Source organism: Microtus ochrogaster, chromosome 10, assembly GCF_000317375.1.
Source record: "Microtus ochrogaster isolate Prairie Vole_2 chromosome 10, MicOch1.0, whole genome shotgun sequence".
NCBI lineage: Eukaryota > Metazoa > Chordata > Mammalia > Rodentia > Cricetidae > Microtus > Microtus ochrogaster.
Window position 1 is genome coordinate 45,278,840 of NC_022016.1, and position 14,624 is coordinate 45,293,463.

At 54.1% G+C, this 14,624-nt stretch overlaps 1 protein-coding gene across 2 annotated transcripts in view; it reads right to left on the reverse strand.

The window, feature by feature from the left end:
• Positions 1 to 14,302, reverse strand: part of Iffo2 (intermediate filament family orphan 2) — a 45,269-nt gene extending 30,967 nt beyond the window's left edge. For both annotated transcript variants that reach the window (XM_013348270.2, XM_005352940.2), the window contains exon 1: positions 13,390 to 14,302. In XM_013348270.2, coding sequence (XP_013203724.1) covers positions 13,390 to 14,039 — 650 coding nt within the window. In that variant the 5' untranslated portion in view covers positions 14,040 to 14,302. The remainder of the gene's footprint in view (positions 1 to 13,389) is intronic.
• Between the last annotated feature and the right edge of the window lie 322 nt (positions 14,303 to 14,624).

The following is a 14,624-nucleotide window of genomic DNA, read 5'->3' on the forward strand; positions in this document are numbered from 1 at the left end:
GATGATGGGTGGGTGAATTGATGGATGGATGGATGGATGGATGGATGGATGGATGATGGGTGGGTGAATTGATGGATGGATGGATGGATGGATGGGTGGATGGATGGATGGGTGGGTGGATGATGGATGGGTGAGTGAATTGATGGATGGATAGTGGGTGATTGTATGGATAGATGGATGAACAGACAGAAAGGTGGAAAGATGAGTGGATGGATGGATCCTGAAAAAGAGGAGCAGAAGATCCTACATGTCCCCTGGGATGACTACTTACACCTGTCCACAAGGCCTTCCTGGAATCATTTCTAGTGACTGCAGACCCACTGGTGACCAATCCCCTTCTCTGACATGTACACACGTGAGTACACACACACGCACTCCAATTGAGAACCTCAAAAAGGAAAGTCAGATCTGTGCTTGCTGAATGCTGCCTGCACTACTCTTCTCCCGGGCTCCCCGACTTTTTAGACACTCTGCCAAAGCTGGAGGTGAGACGTGGTTTGATGGGAGTTGAGCCTGAGGTAATCCTTGAAGCTAAAGATACTCAAGTCCACGCGCCCACTGCCAGCTCTGCTGTTCTCTGGCTGAGACAAGTACTCAGTTGTTTCGTTTCCAAGACTCAGTTTTTGCATCTGTGCAATAGGCGAGAGCCCAGCTACCTCCTAGGAGCATGGTGGTGATAAAGAGCGGGCATCTGAAGGGGCACATGGCCGCTCCTGGGAAGAGGAGGAAACGGAGTGATGGATCTGAGAACAGGCAGGCCTCTGAGGGCTTCTCTGCCCAGCCCTGCCTCTCCTCCACCTGGCCTCCTACCTGGAGTGAGATTCCTGGATTCAGTTCACCCAGAGATACAAAGCAGCCTTTGTCTGGGGAGAAACTCTAAACCATAGCCCTGACGTCAGCGCTGGAAAACAACACCGAGCCGGTCTTCAATGTCACCCTTTTGCCCAGGCCTGGGAAAGGCCTTCCTTGAGGTTCCAGGAGGCCGCCTGCCTGTCCCCCAGGAGCCCAGATGGAACCGTGTAATCAGATTTCTGCTTCTCAAACCCAGGAGAGAGGGCAAGGAACGTGAGCCCATTTCTCAGCCTGGTAGAGGGAGCTGAGAATGGACAGCCCTCTGAGTAAACAGCTCACCTCCCCTCATAGCCAGCCCTCAAGCCAACAGGGCTGCTTCTACCACCACAGAAAGAAGGGGACATGACATTCCAAGATCCCCAGGGAGGCAGGGACAGCGACACTCCCCCATTCCTGCCACCTGGCAGCCATGGTCTGTGCCCATGCCATGCCCTCTCCTGATCACCCTACGAACAGAGTGCTAGAGAGAAGAGAGAACATGACTCCTCTTCGCTGGGCGGGGGTGCTGAGGAGAGAAAATATCAGGACACAAAAGGCTAGTCTGCCTTGGCAGCATGAGGAAGTGGGCCAGTTCCCACTGTGTGGGGGTGGGGGCTGGGGAGGCCAAGGACAGAGAGTTGCTAAGGGCCAGCACTACTTGGCATGTGGCATATACTCTGCCACAGAACCCTGTGACAAGCTATGTCTAAGGGGGTCGTTCCCACTTCGGCAGGCAGAAAGACAGAGGCTGCCAGGGTGGGGAGCAGTGATGTGAACCCAGTGACGTGAACCTAAGTCGGAGTTCTCACCCTGCATGAAAGGCTAACTTATAGGCCAAAGGTGACCCCAAAGAAGATGGACCAGAGAAGTATCTCTAAGTCCCCACAGTTCAATCGTGCCTGAAGGCTCAGGAAGGAAACACCTGCAGCTTGGAAGGCCTTGAACTTGGCGCTAGGTGAATGTGGCCTCTGCCGGTCACAACCTGCAGACCTCAGATCCCCGCTGCCCCTGGTCAGATTTAAGTCCTGGTATGTTGTCTTTAAAGACGGGTGTAGCCCCACTGCCAAGAACAGCAAGATGCTCATAGGAAGAGTCTACAAACACAAAAGCATCTCCCACCAGGCTTGCACCTCCAGGCAGAGAGAGGGGGGTGGTCTCTGAAGACACGGTTTTGTAGGGTCAGGAAGTTCCACCAACATCACAAGCTACAATTCTGGTGCGTACCTTAGAGGAAAGGGGAGAGGTCCAGCACTCAGGCCCAGGGCCCTGTCAATCTCTCCACCCCACTTCACTCAAGAGGAACGGGAGGCACAGAAAAACAATGCCACTATGTGTGTGACAAACAGATCAGGACAGGGGATAAGCCAATGAGCCCTGTGGGTGACCGCCCGCCCATGTGTTCTGCAGGTTGAGAGGGAAAACCCCACCTGCAGTACCATCAACCTAGAAATCTGCTCAAGAGCCCAGGGAGGCCGCTTCTCCCCTCCGCATCCTTGATCCTCCACTCACCCTCATCAATGTCCCCAGATGCTGGGTATTTTCCAAACTCCACCTTCAAGCCTTACATTAGCTTCCCCAGGGACCTTAACTCAAAGAGCTTCACTGGGTCCAGCCCCTCCCTGTGTGACCTCAAGGTAGCTGCTCCATAGGGACAGAGTGGGGCAAAGATGAAACACTGAGAGACAACTCTCTGCTCTTTCATATATATATATTATGTATACAATAGTCTATCTGTGTGTATGCCGAAGGCCAGAAGAGGGCACCAGACCTTATTACAGATGGTTGTGAGCCACCATGTGGTTGCTGGGAATTGAACTCAGGACCTTTGGAAGAGCAGGCAATGCTCTTAACCACTGAGCCATCTCTCCAGCCCCTCTGCTCTTTCTTAAAAGACAGCAGGCACCCCAGCCCACTAGCGATGTAGCTCAGTTGGTAGAGGACTTGCCCAACATGCATGAGGCCCTGGGTTCGACCCCCAGCACCATATAAACCAGGTGTGATGGTATATGCCTATTATCCCAGGACCTGAGAGGTGACAGCAGGGGATCAGGAGTTCAAGGTTGGTCATCGTCAGCTACATAGAGTTGGACACCACCATGGGCTACATGAGACCCCAACTTAAAAAAAAAAGAGTAGAGAGACACCAGGTACCCATCTGGGGATGTCAGGAAAAGGATTTCGCTGGAAGGAAGAGGTAAGTAACAAGTCCATGAAGAGTGCCGGGAGCCGGGTGCACTATGGGAATAGACACAAGCATCATAAGAGGTAAAGTGGTCCCTACTTCCAAGGCATATGAGCTTAGGCCCCCAGGGTCAGCAATGACTTCTAGGATGGCAGCCAAAGCCCTTTACCTCCCGCTATATAAACACCGCAGCCCATTGCAAAAGAGTCCAGGAGGAGTAGATTAACCTTAAGGGCTCAGGGTACACACAGAGGCTCTGGACACATGAGCGGCACACATGCATGCACACACACAGACATTCTCACAAACTCATACACACAAACACACACACAAACACACACACACACTCCTTCCCGAAGCCTCAGCAGCAAGAGCTGCCCCTCAGGCCTGCCATCCAGTTAAGGAGTACAGAACAAAATCCATCCTCACCCAGCAACACCTCAGACAGGGGCAGGAACACAACCCATGAAGAATGGATAACCAGAACCGGAACTGGAAAGAGCAGTCAAGAAGGTGAGAATGGGGACCTGGAAACCAAGAGCACAGCAGACCATGAGAGGGACTGAAACCAAGAACAGCGTCGAAGACTGGACCAAGAGCAGCCCCAGTGTGTGGCCCTGGCAGCAGCCTCCCTCCCAGGCCTCAGCCTGTGCTACTCTCCTCCCTTAGAGCCCCCTTCCTCTGCGGTTTCTCACCCTGCCCCTTCGAAATGTAATTCAAGTGCTGCCCCCTCCAGGGAACCTTCCTTGTCTGGCCCCACACTATGCTGGGGTGACTCCAGAGATCCTGGACCCGGAGGTACCCCAGGGCCTCACCAGTGCCCAAGGCAGAGTTCCAGGACCTTTTGCTCTTGACTTTGAAAAACTTCCACTTTGGCCCTGACTCTGACAGGATGGCCTTTGGCCCAGTGTCACAGTGGGCCAGGGCAGACAGGGGATTCCCAGTAGGCCCTGGGAAGCTGTGCTGTCCCTGCTTAGAGGGGAGCCTGAACGCCAGGGGATTTCACAAGGTCCACTTAGACCAGCAGCTTTTCATCTTCCTTAGGGCAGCCAATAGAACTGCCTTGAATAAACTGAATAATAAAAATAACCAGTTAAGAGGACGGAAGGCCATGTGTCCACTGCAGGAGGCTCGGCAAACCTGCGCATTCAAAGTCAGAGCACACACAGTAAACACAGAGACACGTTTCTCGGGTGGTTCAGTCCTGCCAATCAGAGCCACTCAGAGGGACAATGCGTACTGCCACGCTGGGCCCACCTTGTCCTTCTCTCCAGCCCCAGTGTCCACTGAAGATCCAGAGCAGCTGTGAGAGCCTGAAGGCTTGGCGCCATCATCTCATGGCTCCTCGTGAAGTCCACCCTATGTTTGTGACCAGCCACATTTCCCAGGTAAAGAAAAGGAGATTCTGAGCGGCAAAGACTCTCCCGAGGTCTCATGGCCAGCAGGCAGTGCGAGCGCGGGCAGGCTCTCTCTCTCCAGAGGGGTTCAGCCTCCTTCAGCGCTTTTCACCCAACACTCTGTGCCAGCTGGTCTCAGGGTCCAAGGGGAGGCACGATGGCGAGCAGGGGCAAGCAGTGTGTCACGGAGCTTGGGGATAAGACGTCAGAGGCCCAGTGTGGGACCCACCATTTTCACAAGGTGCATCCGCAGCTCTCCATACACAGCCTCCTGAGAGCGGATGCTCACCTATTCACAGAAGGGACAGCTGAGGCTTGGATCAGGAGAGCACCTTGCTGTGGGCTCCCTTCTCTGGGTTGGATACAGGTTGGATCTGGAGGGTTACAGCTCACCTAGTCCAGTTCCCTCAATGACTCAGTTTCGGCATCTCAAAAATGGCTGAGGATGGAACCCACCACACAGGGTTAAAGTGAGGGTCTGTGAATTAGATGTGTAGGACCCTCTCTGAATGGAGCCTGGCAACGCTGTATAAATATTTGTTTATGAAATTAACTACGATGTACTTATCGGGTTCCTATGCATGGGCATTGTTTGACAGGCACTTGGCACATGGTGGTATCCTAGGACACCACCACACACCATGACACGTCTGTCTACCCAACTCCGAGCTCCAGAAGCAGAGGCTGTCTGCTCCCTGGTTCTCAGGTGAAGCACGTGGCGCATGCTCAGTGGCAGCCATGAGGCTGACTTCTTAATCACATTCACCAGGCTCACAATTCCCAGCAAGAGACAAGAGAAGACGGTGACCAGTTCTTGATGCCCAGGCAAAGTTCACAGTGCTGATCAGAAGCAACATGTTAGGGGGTCCCCAGCTCCCATGCTGCTCACCAAAACATTCCCTGTTCCTTCTTGCTTTTATTGTTAACATGACCTTCAAGTCATTGTTCTAGGGACAACAGGAACCGTCCCTGAGAGCTTTGGATGCACAGTCAGCCTGACTTCAGTGTGCAATGAGGGGCCCCGTGCCTATCCCGCTAAATGGCTGCAATGGGCGGGCTGAGATCTTTCGGGGAGTCATGAGCAGGTGTGCACTTTGTATGCCCATGTGGTAAGAACACTGAACAAGCATCTCAAGGGCAACCCAGAGACAACCCTGTTCACCCAGCCGTGATGTCCCTCACCATAAGCCCTGCTGACTCAGTCAGGAGTTCCCCCCCACCCCGATTAGGGTCCTGTCTGAAGAGCAGGGGGCTAGATGGCCTGTAGGGTGGCTCAGAGTCTCAGCTGCCTGCAGCCATGGTGACTAATTTGCTACCTGAGAAATCACTGCTATAAAGCAACAGTGGGAAGTCACCACAGCCCAGTCTCCGCCTTCCGTTCTGCCACTCGCCATGGCAATATTGTGACAGGCACTGGAGAAGACCTTGCTCCAGGCCAGGCTAGCTCCTGCCTCCTCACCTGGGCCAACCTTTGGCAGCTTCCTGGTGGACTGAGTTCACAGCAGGGCTGAAGCAAGGGACTAGCAGAGCTCCTAGGAGACCTGGGGAGGTTCCTGCACCTAGAGAAGTCATCTGGCTCATCCCTCTTTCTTTTGAAACAGTCTCACCGTGAATCCCAGGCTAGGTATGGACTCAGTAATGAACTCTGTAGCCCAAACTGCCCTCAAACTCTCAGCAAGGCTCCTGTCTCAACCTCCCAAGCGCTAATAGAGAGACAGACTGAGGTGTAAGAGAGAAAATGGGCCTCATCTAATCCAGATGCTCCAGAAAGGTCACAAGGAGAGCCCAGCATTCACGGGTATGGGCAAGCCCACCTCTCCCATTCCCAGGTAGGCAAGGTGATGCCCCCACCACCCTTGGGGAGGTCTGTGCAAGGACTGGACTCTACGGGGCTCAGGCAGCCCACGCCACCATCTAGAGGACTCAGCCAGGTTACAGCTCTCTAGAGGACCAGGTGCTTTTGCTGGTTTAATGCTGGGTGACAGCTCCTCTCTTACCAGGGGCTGTGAGCAACCATATCCTATCCAGGTAACAAGCACCAGTCCCCTGACATGGATGGGAGGGTGCTCCCCTGACATGGCTGGCCATTGCTCACCAGCCCTCTGGCCCCAGACCTTCCCTGAACCTCCTAGGATCGTGTACCCAGAAGTGTGCACAACCCCTAAACTCCTGCCCAGTCCCCAAGTAGTCACTCAGTGCTCAGTTCCTGCCTGCACAGGGTCCATCCAGCTCCTGCAACACCCTACAAGCTCTTTCCACGGAGCTCTGTCTCAGGTATATAACCTCCTGGAGCCATGTGAGCCCACTGGCGCCTCCCACATCCTGGGCACAGAGCTTAGCTTCTCCTATTAATCCAACTGATTGATTCTGGTTTTTTGAAACAAGCTTACATTGTAGCCCTGGCTGTCCTGGAACCCACTATGTAGCCCAGAATGGCTTCAAACTCAGAGATCCCCCTGCCTCAGCCTCCCTGAATGACAGATGTGTGGCACCACAATGGGCATCCTTCCTGTTCTAATGACGGGAAAACTGAGAGGGGAAGAGACTCAGCAGCTAGCTCAGGTTCACACAGCTTTTCACCATTGTTTGAGGCCCTGGCATCATGCCAGCTCATGGAGTTGCTGCGTTGAGACTGAAGCCGGATCTTATGATTCCAGATGTTGACCCTTCCTCCCAGGATACCAGACCCCTAGATGCCAAGTCTGCGCTATCTGACCTCCCTGTCTCCTGGATGCCTAGTAGCGCACAGCAGCGAGACTCGCAGTCTTCCCAGGCTGCACAAATATTTACTCAGTGTGGACTCTGACCGGTCTGGCTGAGCTAACTCTATGAACACCAGAAGAAAGCCGGGAGCAGCAGAGCTCGGGTGCATTGGGGAGCAGACACATGCTGGGCAATCTGGGTTCAGAGTGTGGGGGCTATCAGGTAGGAGGGAGGAACTTAAGTCTCAGGAACACTGTGGGCTCCTCACACCTTCACTCCTGAGCACAGGGAGAGAGGGTTGTCCTATCTCAGGCCTCCAGCCATCTGTGACACAGAACTACACAGGATGCCAGCCTGGCTTCATCTCCCCAATGCCAAAGTCCCACCCTCCAGGATCTGATACCCAGTGGGGTTCAGATTAGTTCTGCTGGAAGCCACGGAGTCTGGTTGCAGCAAAGGACACGTGCTCGATTCTGCTAGATTCTGCTCTACCCTTCCGTGTCCTTCAACAGCGACATGACAGGACACGGTCAAGATGCAGACCCAAAGCCAGAGAAGAAACCAGGTGCTTGCATGCACGTGTGAGGGCGTTTGTATAAGCCTGCATGTGACTGTGCATAGCGGCCGAGGGTGGGGGTGGGTAGGCGTGCATCCGGTGGGGCCGGCAGCAAAAGCCTGGCCTGCATTCCTCTGGGAAGGAAGGAATCTTCAGAGTCAGCTGTCCCCTGGTTTCCCTTCTTTTCTGGGACCTTCCTCCCCCGGCCTCTTTCTAGCTCAGGGCTCCCAAATCTGTCCCCAGGGAGTGTGCCTCACTGGCCAAGAGACTCAGTAACCCGGTTCTCCAGTGAACTGAGGTCCTAGAGGGAGGGGGTGTGGGTGTGGATTCCTTTAAGACAAAGGGCTGGTGGGGGCATTGCGAGTTCCGGAGGCACAAATCACTACTGCGAATGGCCAGACTGCCCTTCGGCAGGACAAAGAAGCAGCCCGGCTTCCCTCCAACCCAACACCATCTCTGGCGCCTTCCACGGGACACAGAGAGAGGCAATGTGTCCTGAAATGGATTTGCTGGGCGGCCCAGGGCTGTGCCCATAGGCCCCATAAATTAAGGGAGCAGACTGTGTGGGCTCCAGTGCAGGACATCCTTAGAGCTTCCCAAGGCGTGGAGGCCTTCACAGAACTAAGTTACTCCTTCCCAGCATCCCTCTGTACAGAGGGGCAAGTTCAGAGAAGCCAAGAGACATGCCCAGGGTCATACCGAATGGCAGAGTCAGAATTCGAACCCTTCCCCACCATCCCAGGCCACCTCACTCAGAAATCAGAATCAAAAACCTCTATTGTTGTGATTTTCCAAAATTAAAAAAAGTATCAGTGGCTTGGGGACAATCTTCTGAGGCAGTCTTTGGGGCCTGGGGCATTCAGGGGCACCTTACTATGGGCTCCAGGGATCTGAAGCACCCACTTGAAATCCAAGACAAAAGACAACACAGGTCCCTCAAACCCTCCAACAGCCTCCACTCATCCCAGGTACGAAGGACAAAGCCAGCCAGGAGCACATAAACCCTGTCTGTCTACCCACAGTGAGGGGAGAAAACCAGTCAGTCCTTGGTCACACTGGGCCTACAGGACAAAGGGGGACACTAGAAAGTCACCCTGCCCTGCAGGCAGCTGGACCGCCTCTTCCAGTCATTGCTACTTCCTGGAACAACCGTGACAACTTCCCTGATGCAGAGAGTGGAACCTACCAAAACTTCTGCTTGACAGCCACAAAGTAACCCAGCCTCCTCCTCCAGTAAATAAGAGGGAAAATCATGGGGATGTACCATGGTATGGACCCTGGTCATCCACAGCAGAGACAAGAAACAAGATGCCCAGAACACAGGAGGCACAAGAAACACAAAGTCATCTGAGAAAGCAAAAAGATCAGCCATGATGCAGACCCAGGGGTCACCCATGGGCGTGCAGGTGTCTTGGAGGCCAATTCAGAAAACCCATGTATTTAAAGTTCAGATAATTTGACAGGATTCTCCCAGGGAAAGCCCCCAACTTGCAAACTCAGAACAAGAGATCTTGGTGGCACTGGGTGGTGACAGAAAGAAGTGTTTGTTTTGGTTTCCAGATCAACGCTTTACAACTTTGCCCTCTATACAGTCTCGGTGACCACACACACTTCCTACCCGGTGAAGAGCAAGTTGGGCTGAAGGGAAACCAGAGAAGGGGTGAGGGGGTAGGGAGCCGGGGCCAGAAGCTCTGCTTTGGGTTGGTGTTTGCAAAGAACCAGCATGGTATTGCTGATGGTAGACCATGTCCGCCACAGCACTAGGGTGACTTAACGCTTGGTAAGTAAGATGAAGGGACAGACAAACCGGGTCTACCCATCTGTGCACGTGACTTAGCAATGATGAGGGATGTTTAGATATATGCAAGTACAATATGAAGAACTCCCAAAACACCATCTATGTGAAGAAGCCAGATTCGGAAGACGACCTATCGTGGGATCTCATTTTTGAGTCATCCAGAGAAAGCATACAGGTAGATATGGGGCAGGTTGGTGACTGCTCCAGACGATAGCTGTTTGCAAACAGACAGGAAGAAATTGGGAGGGGGGGATCCGAGGGTTCTAAAACTAGACCCTGGAGATGGGTACACTGTTCTAAATTTTCCTTTAAAAAAAAATCACTGTTGTACTTAAACTGGTAGCTTTAAGATGAACCAATTCCACCTCAGCAAAACCACAGGTGCATGTGGAGAGAAACCAATCATGAGACAGGACCACAAAGGCCTGCAGCTTAAAAAGCTGGAAATACTTCTGGCTTATCATTCAGCGGCTGGAGCAGGAGGTCCATCCTGACCAATGGCAGAGAACCTGAAGCCCTGCCCTCTCCAACCAGGACCTCTCCAGTGCTCAGCACTGGGGTTCCACACCAGACGTCCCACAAAGCTTTGATGCCTTTGGCAGTCTACAAACCAAACAGGCCAGCACCATGGTCTCATCTCCTGGACTGTGACCTCTTAATAGTCAAAGTACCAGAGGAAGACTAGCAGCTCTGATATATTCACTTATTGCCACCCAAATTCCCCTGCACTCTGGGCAAGTGATGTGTCATGGAGTTTTAACGCCAGCACAAAGGCAGTCTCATACTGACAAGCCTAGGCAGCCCCTCTCAGGTCACGTAGCACAGAGGGGTTTTTTTTGGGGGGGGATTGTTTTTGTGTTTGACTTTTGGTTTTTCAAAACAGAGTTTCTCTGTCTAGCTCTGGCTCTCCTGGAGTCCTCTCTGTAGACCAGACTGGCCTCGAACTCACAGAGACCCACCTGCCTCTTCCTCCTGAGACCTTTTTTTCTTTTTTGAAGTTAACTGTCTTCCTGCCTTCCTCCAGAAAGAGAAACTGCAATACAGCAGTAGATGAGAACAGAATTGTATGTATTCATATTGTAGACCTGAATATATAATAAATTACCTCTTCTAGGCTCAGTGGATGCACCTGAGGGGGCAATCAGCAGAAAACCAAAAGCATCTTGTCACTCACAGGTAAGCTGGTACCACCAGAAACTGTGTAAGCACCCTGCTTGGCAAGCAGGCGACAGTCTCCAAAGAAAGAGGCTTTAATTTAAAGTATTAAACATTAAATAGTGAGTGTGCTGGGCTGCAGAGGTGGCTCAGCAGCTTAGGAGCACTTACTGCTCTTATAGAGGACCATAGATTCAGTTCCCAGCACCCACATGGCAGCCCACAACTGCCCGTAACTCCACTTCCAGGGAGTTATTCCTCTTTTCACCAGCACCAGGCATGCACAGGCTGCCTGTATATACATGCAGGAAAGACACTCATACACATAATCAATCAATCAATCGTCAAAAAAAAATTGCAAGCTGATGGAATCAGACACACTGACATCTATGTGAAAGCAAGAACACTTTCTTGACTGCACTAACATTTTGATGTATTTGGCTTTGGCTTTTTCCCCCACTTAGGTTTTCTGAGATAGGGTTTCTCTGTGTAACAGTCCTGGCTTTCCTGTAACTCACTCTGTAGACCAGGCTGGTCTTGAACTCACAGAGATCCACCTGCCTCTGCTTCCCGAGTGCTGGGAATAAATGTGTGAGCCGCTACTGCCCGGCTTGATGCATTTGGTTTTTTTGTTACATTTATTTATGTGTATCTGTGTGTGTGTGTGTGTGTGTGTGTGTGCGCGCGCGCGCGCGTGTGCATACGTGCCATTGCAAATGTGTAAAGGAGAGAACAACTTGCTGGAGTAGGTTTTCTCTGTCCACCATGTGGGTCTTTGGGGTACAACTATGGCTGTCAGGCTTGCCAGCAAGTGCCTTTACCCGCTGAGCCATTTCACAGGCTCTTGCTGTAATTTTATTAACTACCCAAGGAGTTTTCTCCAAAGTATTATAGAGGAAGCCCAGGACGTCAAAGAGCACAGCTATTGTCCAACCACCTTGCTTTTACAGGTAGGGAAACTGAGGCCTGGGCAAGGCAGAACACTCACTTTGGAAAAATCCAAAGCTTTGAATCAACTTCAGAGAAGAAAGGTCTTTCCAGTTCATAAGACAATAAAGAAAAGAAAGAAGGTATACATGAACCTCCCAGAAAGGCGGGAAGAGAGATGCCCGCACCCCACCTGTCTCAGCAGGGCTGGCTCATTCCAGGACAGTGCCAGAAGCTGACATCACGCCCCACACCCTGGGTGCAACCTGAACAGCTCATTGCTGCATGCCAACCCATCTCTAAGCCTGGGCACAGTCTTTCCATCACCTTTGTAGCCAGGGCCAAAAAGCACACACACAATTAAACAAATGTAGCGCAAGCCTGTGTCATGACTACACTGCCAAGGGTGGCAGACAGGAGGGCCAGCCCAAGCTTCCTCCTCCAGTTTCACCATCCAAGGCAACTGCCTCCTTCCCTAGCCTGCCCTGATGGGGATGACCACCAAGGGCAGAGGGTGGCCCCCTGTGAAGGCACAGGGCATTCCCAAGGCCAGAGAGAAAAGCAATCTCCAGCGAGCCAAGCCCTGCACGTGCAGCAGAAACTCCAGGCGTCTCTATACCTTCCTCATCGCAAGTAAGAACATCGACTTGATTATTTTACACCATCCAACAGGCGCCTCACCCCACTCTACTCTGGAGTTTTCTGTTCCCATTTCCCTGATGAGTAAACAAGCCTCCAAGTAGCTGACAATCCCTCCTGCAGGTGATGGGAGCTAGCCCCGGACTTCTTCCCAGTCAGAAGACCTCAGCAGAGGGTGAGAAAGCAAACCCAGCCCCGGCTTCCAGGGAGACTGGAGGAATGGAAGGAATGGCCCCACTCCCTTTAAGAGTCAGGACAATAAAACAAAGTTAGGCATGGCTGAGATAGGAGCCTAGGACCAGAGGGCCCCTCCCCCATGCAGACCTGAGACCTACACATAGACCCTCTCTCCTCTCTCTCTCTCTCTCCCTCCCTGTATCAGAAAGCTGAGCAGACAGTATTGTTAGCCAGGCTGCAGGCAGAGAGCAGTGCCAGTATTGCGGCCTGGGAATCTGGACTTCAAGGAGCACACTGGCCATTTTGCAGGCAGTCTGCCCCTGACCTCCAGCTGGACCCATGATCTGAGTGCACCCAATATGCTAACCCATGAGTATCTATCCCCTGGGGGACCTCAATAAACCTTGAGACTTGGGAGAATGTGAAGAAAAGGATGACTTTTTTTTAAAGGCTAGAAGCTGAGGTTCTGGTTCTTTACAGACCTGGAACAAGACAGCCAACCTTGGGGCCCTTAGGGACAGATCCATCATCTTCTCACATGAGCTCATTAAATTCAAGGACAAAAAAAAATGACAATGTACTAGTCGAGAGTTTTTCTTTACACCTGCTATGGGAAGTGAATCTACCACCAACATCTCTAGGTAAATACCTAGCCTGGGAGACACACCAGCCAGGACTCCCATCAATAGATCAAATCTGGACTTGACTTTCACCACGGATTAGCCAAGCCGCCTTGGGCAAGTCACTTAGCACCTCTTCGCCTCAGTTTCCTCATCTGCAATATGGGGACGAGACTGCCTCACACCGCATTGTCATGTGGACAGAATGAGATCACCACAAGTCCGCTGGTTATTACGTCCCTGGGAAACAATGTGCCTGGCCCCGGAGGTCGGCGCCCAGGTATCCTGCGCGCGCCCTACTCTAGCGGGTTCTGATGACAGAGTCCTCCCGGCAGCCCGCAGCCCACCTGCCAGGCCCTGCTGCCCGGTCCCGAGAGCGGCGGAGGAGGGGAACATCCACTCACCTCCGTTTGTACTCGTCACGCTCGCGCTTCACCTTGGCCAGCACGTTGTAGAGTGCACGGATCTCTGGCGTGATGGTGTCAATCTGCACGCCCACGCCGTCCGGGTGCACCCACGACACGCCGGGGCCCTGCACTGTCTCCACGCCGCCGCCGCCCGTTCTCCGCACCTGCGTGTAGCTCCAAATGGTCCCGGGCAGGCGGCCGTAGTGCTGCGGGTGAGAGCCGCCGCCGGGGGGCAGGCCGCCCAGGGCCACCGTGTTGGCGTTGACGCCGGTGGCCGCAACGAGGGCCTGTCCGCCGCCCGCAGCCGGCGGCCGCAGCAGTTCGGGCCCGGTCTGCACGGCCTGCTCGCGGGAGAAGGTCTTGTAGCGGAGCCGCCGCTCGCGCTCACTCTGCTGCTGCTCCAGCTGCTTTTCCAGGAGCCGGTTACGCCGCTCCAGTTCGTGCACCTTGGCCAAGAAGCAGCGGAAGCGCACGTTGAGCCCCTTGAGGAGGTGGATGTTGGAGCCCAGATCGTCCCGCAGTGCCGCCGTTACGGGCGAGGGCCCCGGCCCGGCCCCACCACCACCGCCACCGCCTGCGCAGCCGCCGCCCCCCGGCGGGCAACCGAAAGCCAAGGCCATCTCCCCGAACAGCAGCGAGTTAACCATGCGCCGGCTGCGCGGCTCAGGGCCCCGGGCCCGCGGTTCCAGATGGGGTTCCAGCTCGGGGCCGGGCTCCCGGCGTGGCCGGGCCAGGGCGGGCGCGGGCTCCAGCGTGGCCGGGGTGGTGCCAGATGCGCGCCAGATGCAGCTCCGCAGCGCCGGAAGAGAGAGCGGGACGAGCCGGAGGTCTCTGTGGCTGCGTGGAGTTGGCAAGGGGCTTGGTGCCTGTGCCGCGACTGTCAGAGCTGCTGTGGACCGGCCGCAGCAGCGGCGCGTAGAGGACTCTCGGCCGGCGCTGCCCCCTCTGCAACGGGCCCCGCCCTCTGCAGGCACAGACCACGCCCCCTGGGCCCGTCCTCTGCAGACACAGACCACACCCCCTGCCTGGTCTTCCTCTGCAGACAAAGTCCACGCCCCTTCCTGACCCTCCTTCTACTGGCGAAGGCCAAGCCCCCTTGCCTGGACCGCCCTCTGCGGGCATAGGCCACGCCCCCTCCACCCAATGCAGCGATTTCACCCGCTGAGACTCGACTCCCAGGCCCTGCAGCCTAGGCCACGCCCACAGTCCCTTGAACTCCGCCCACCCACAAG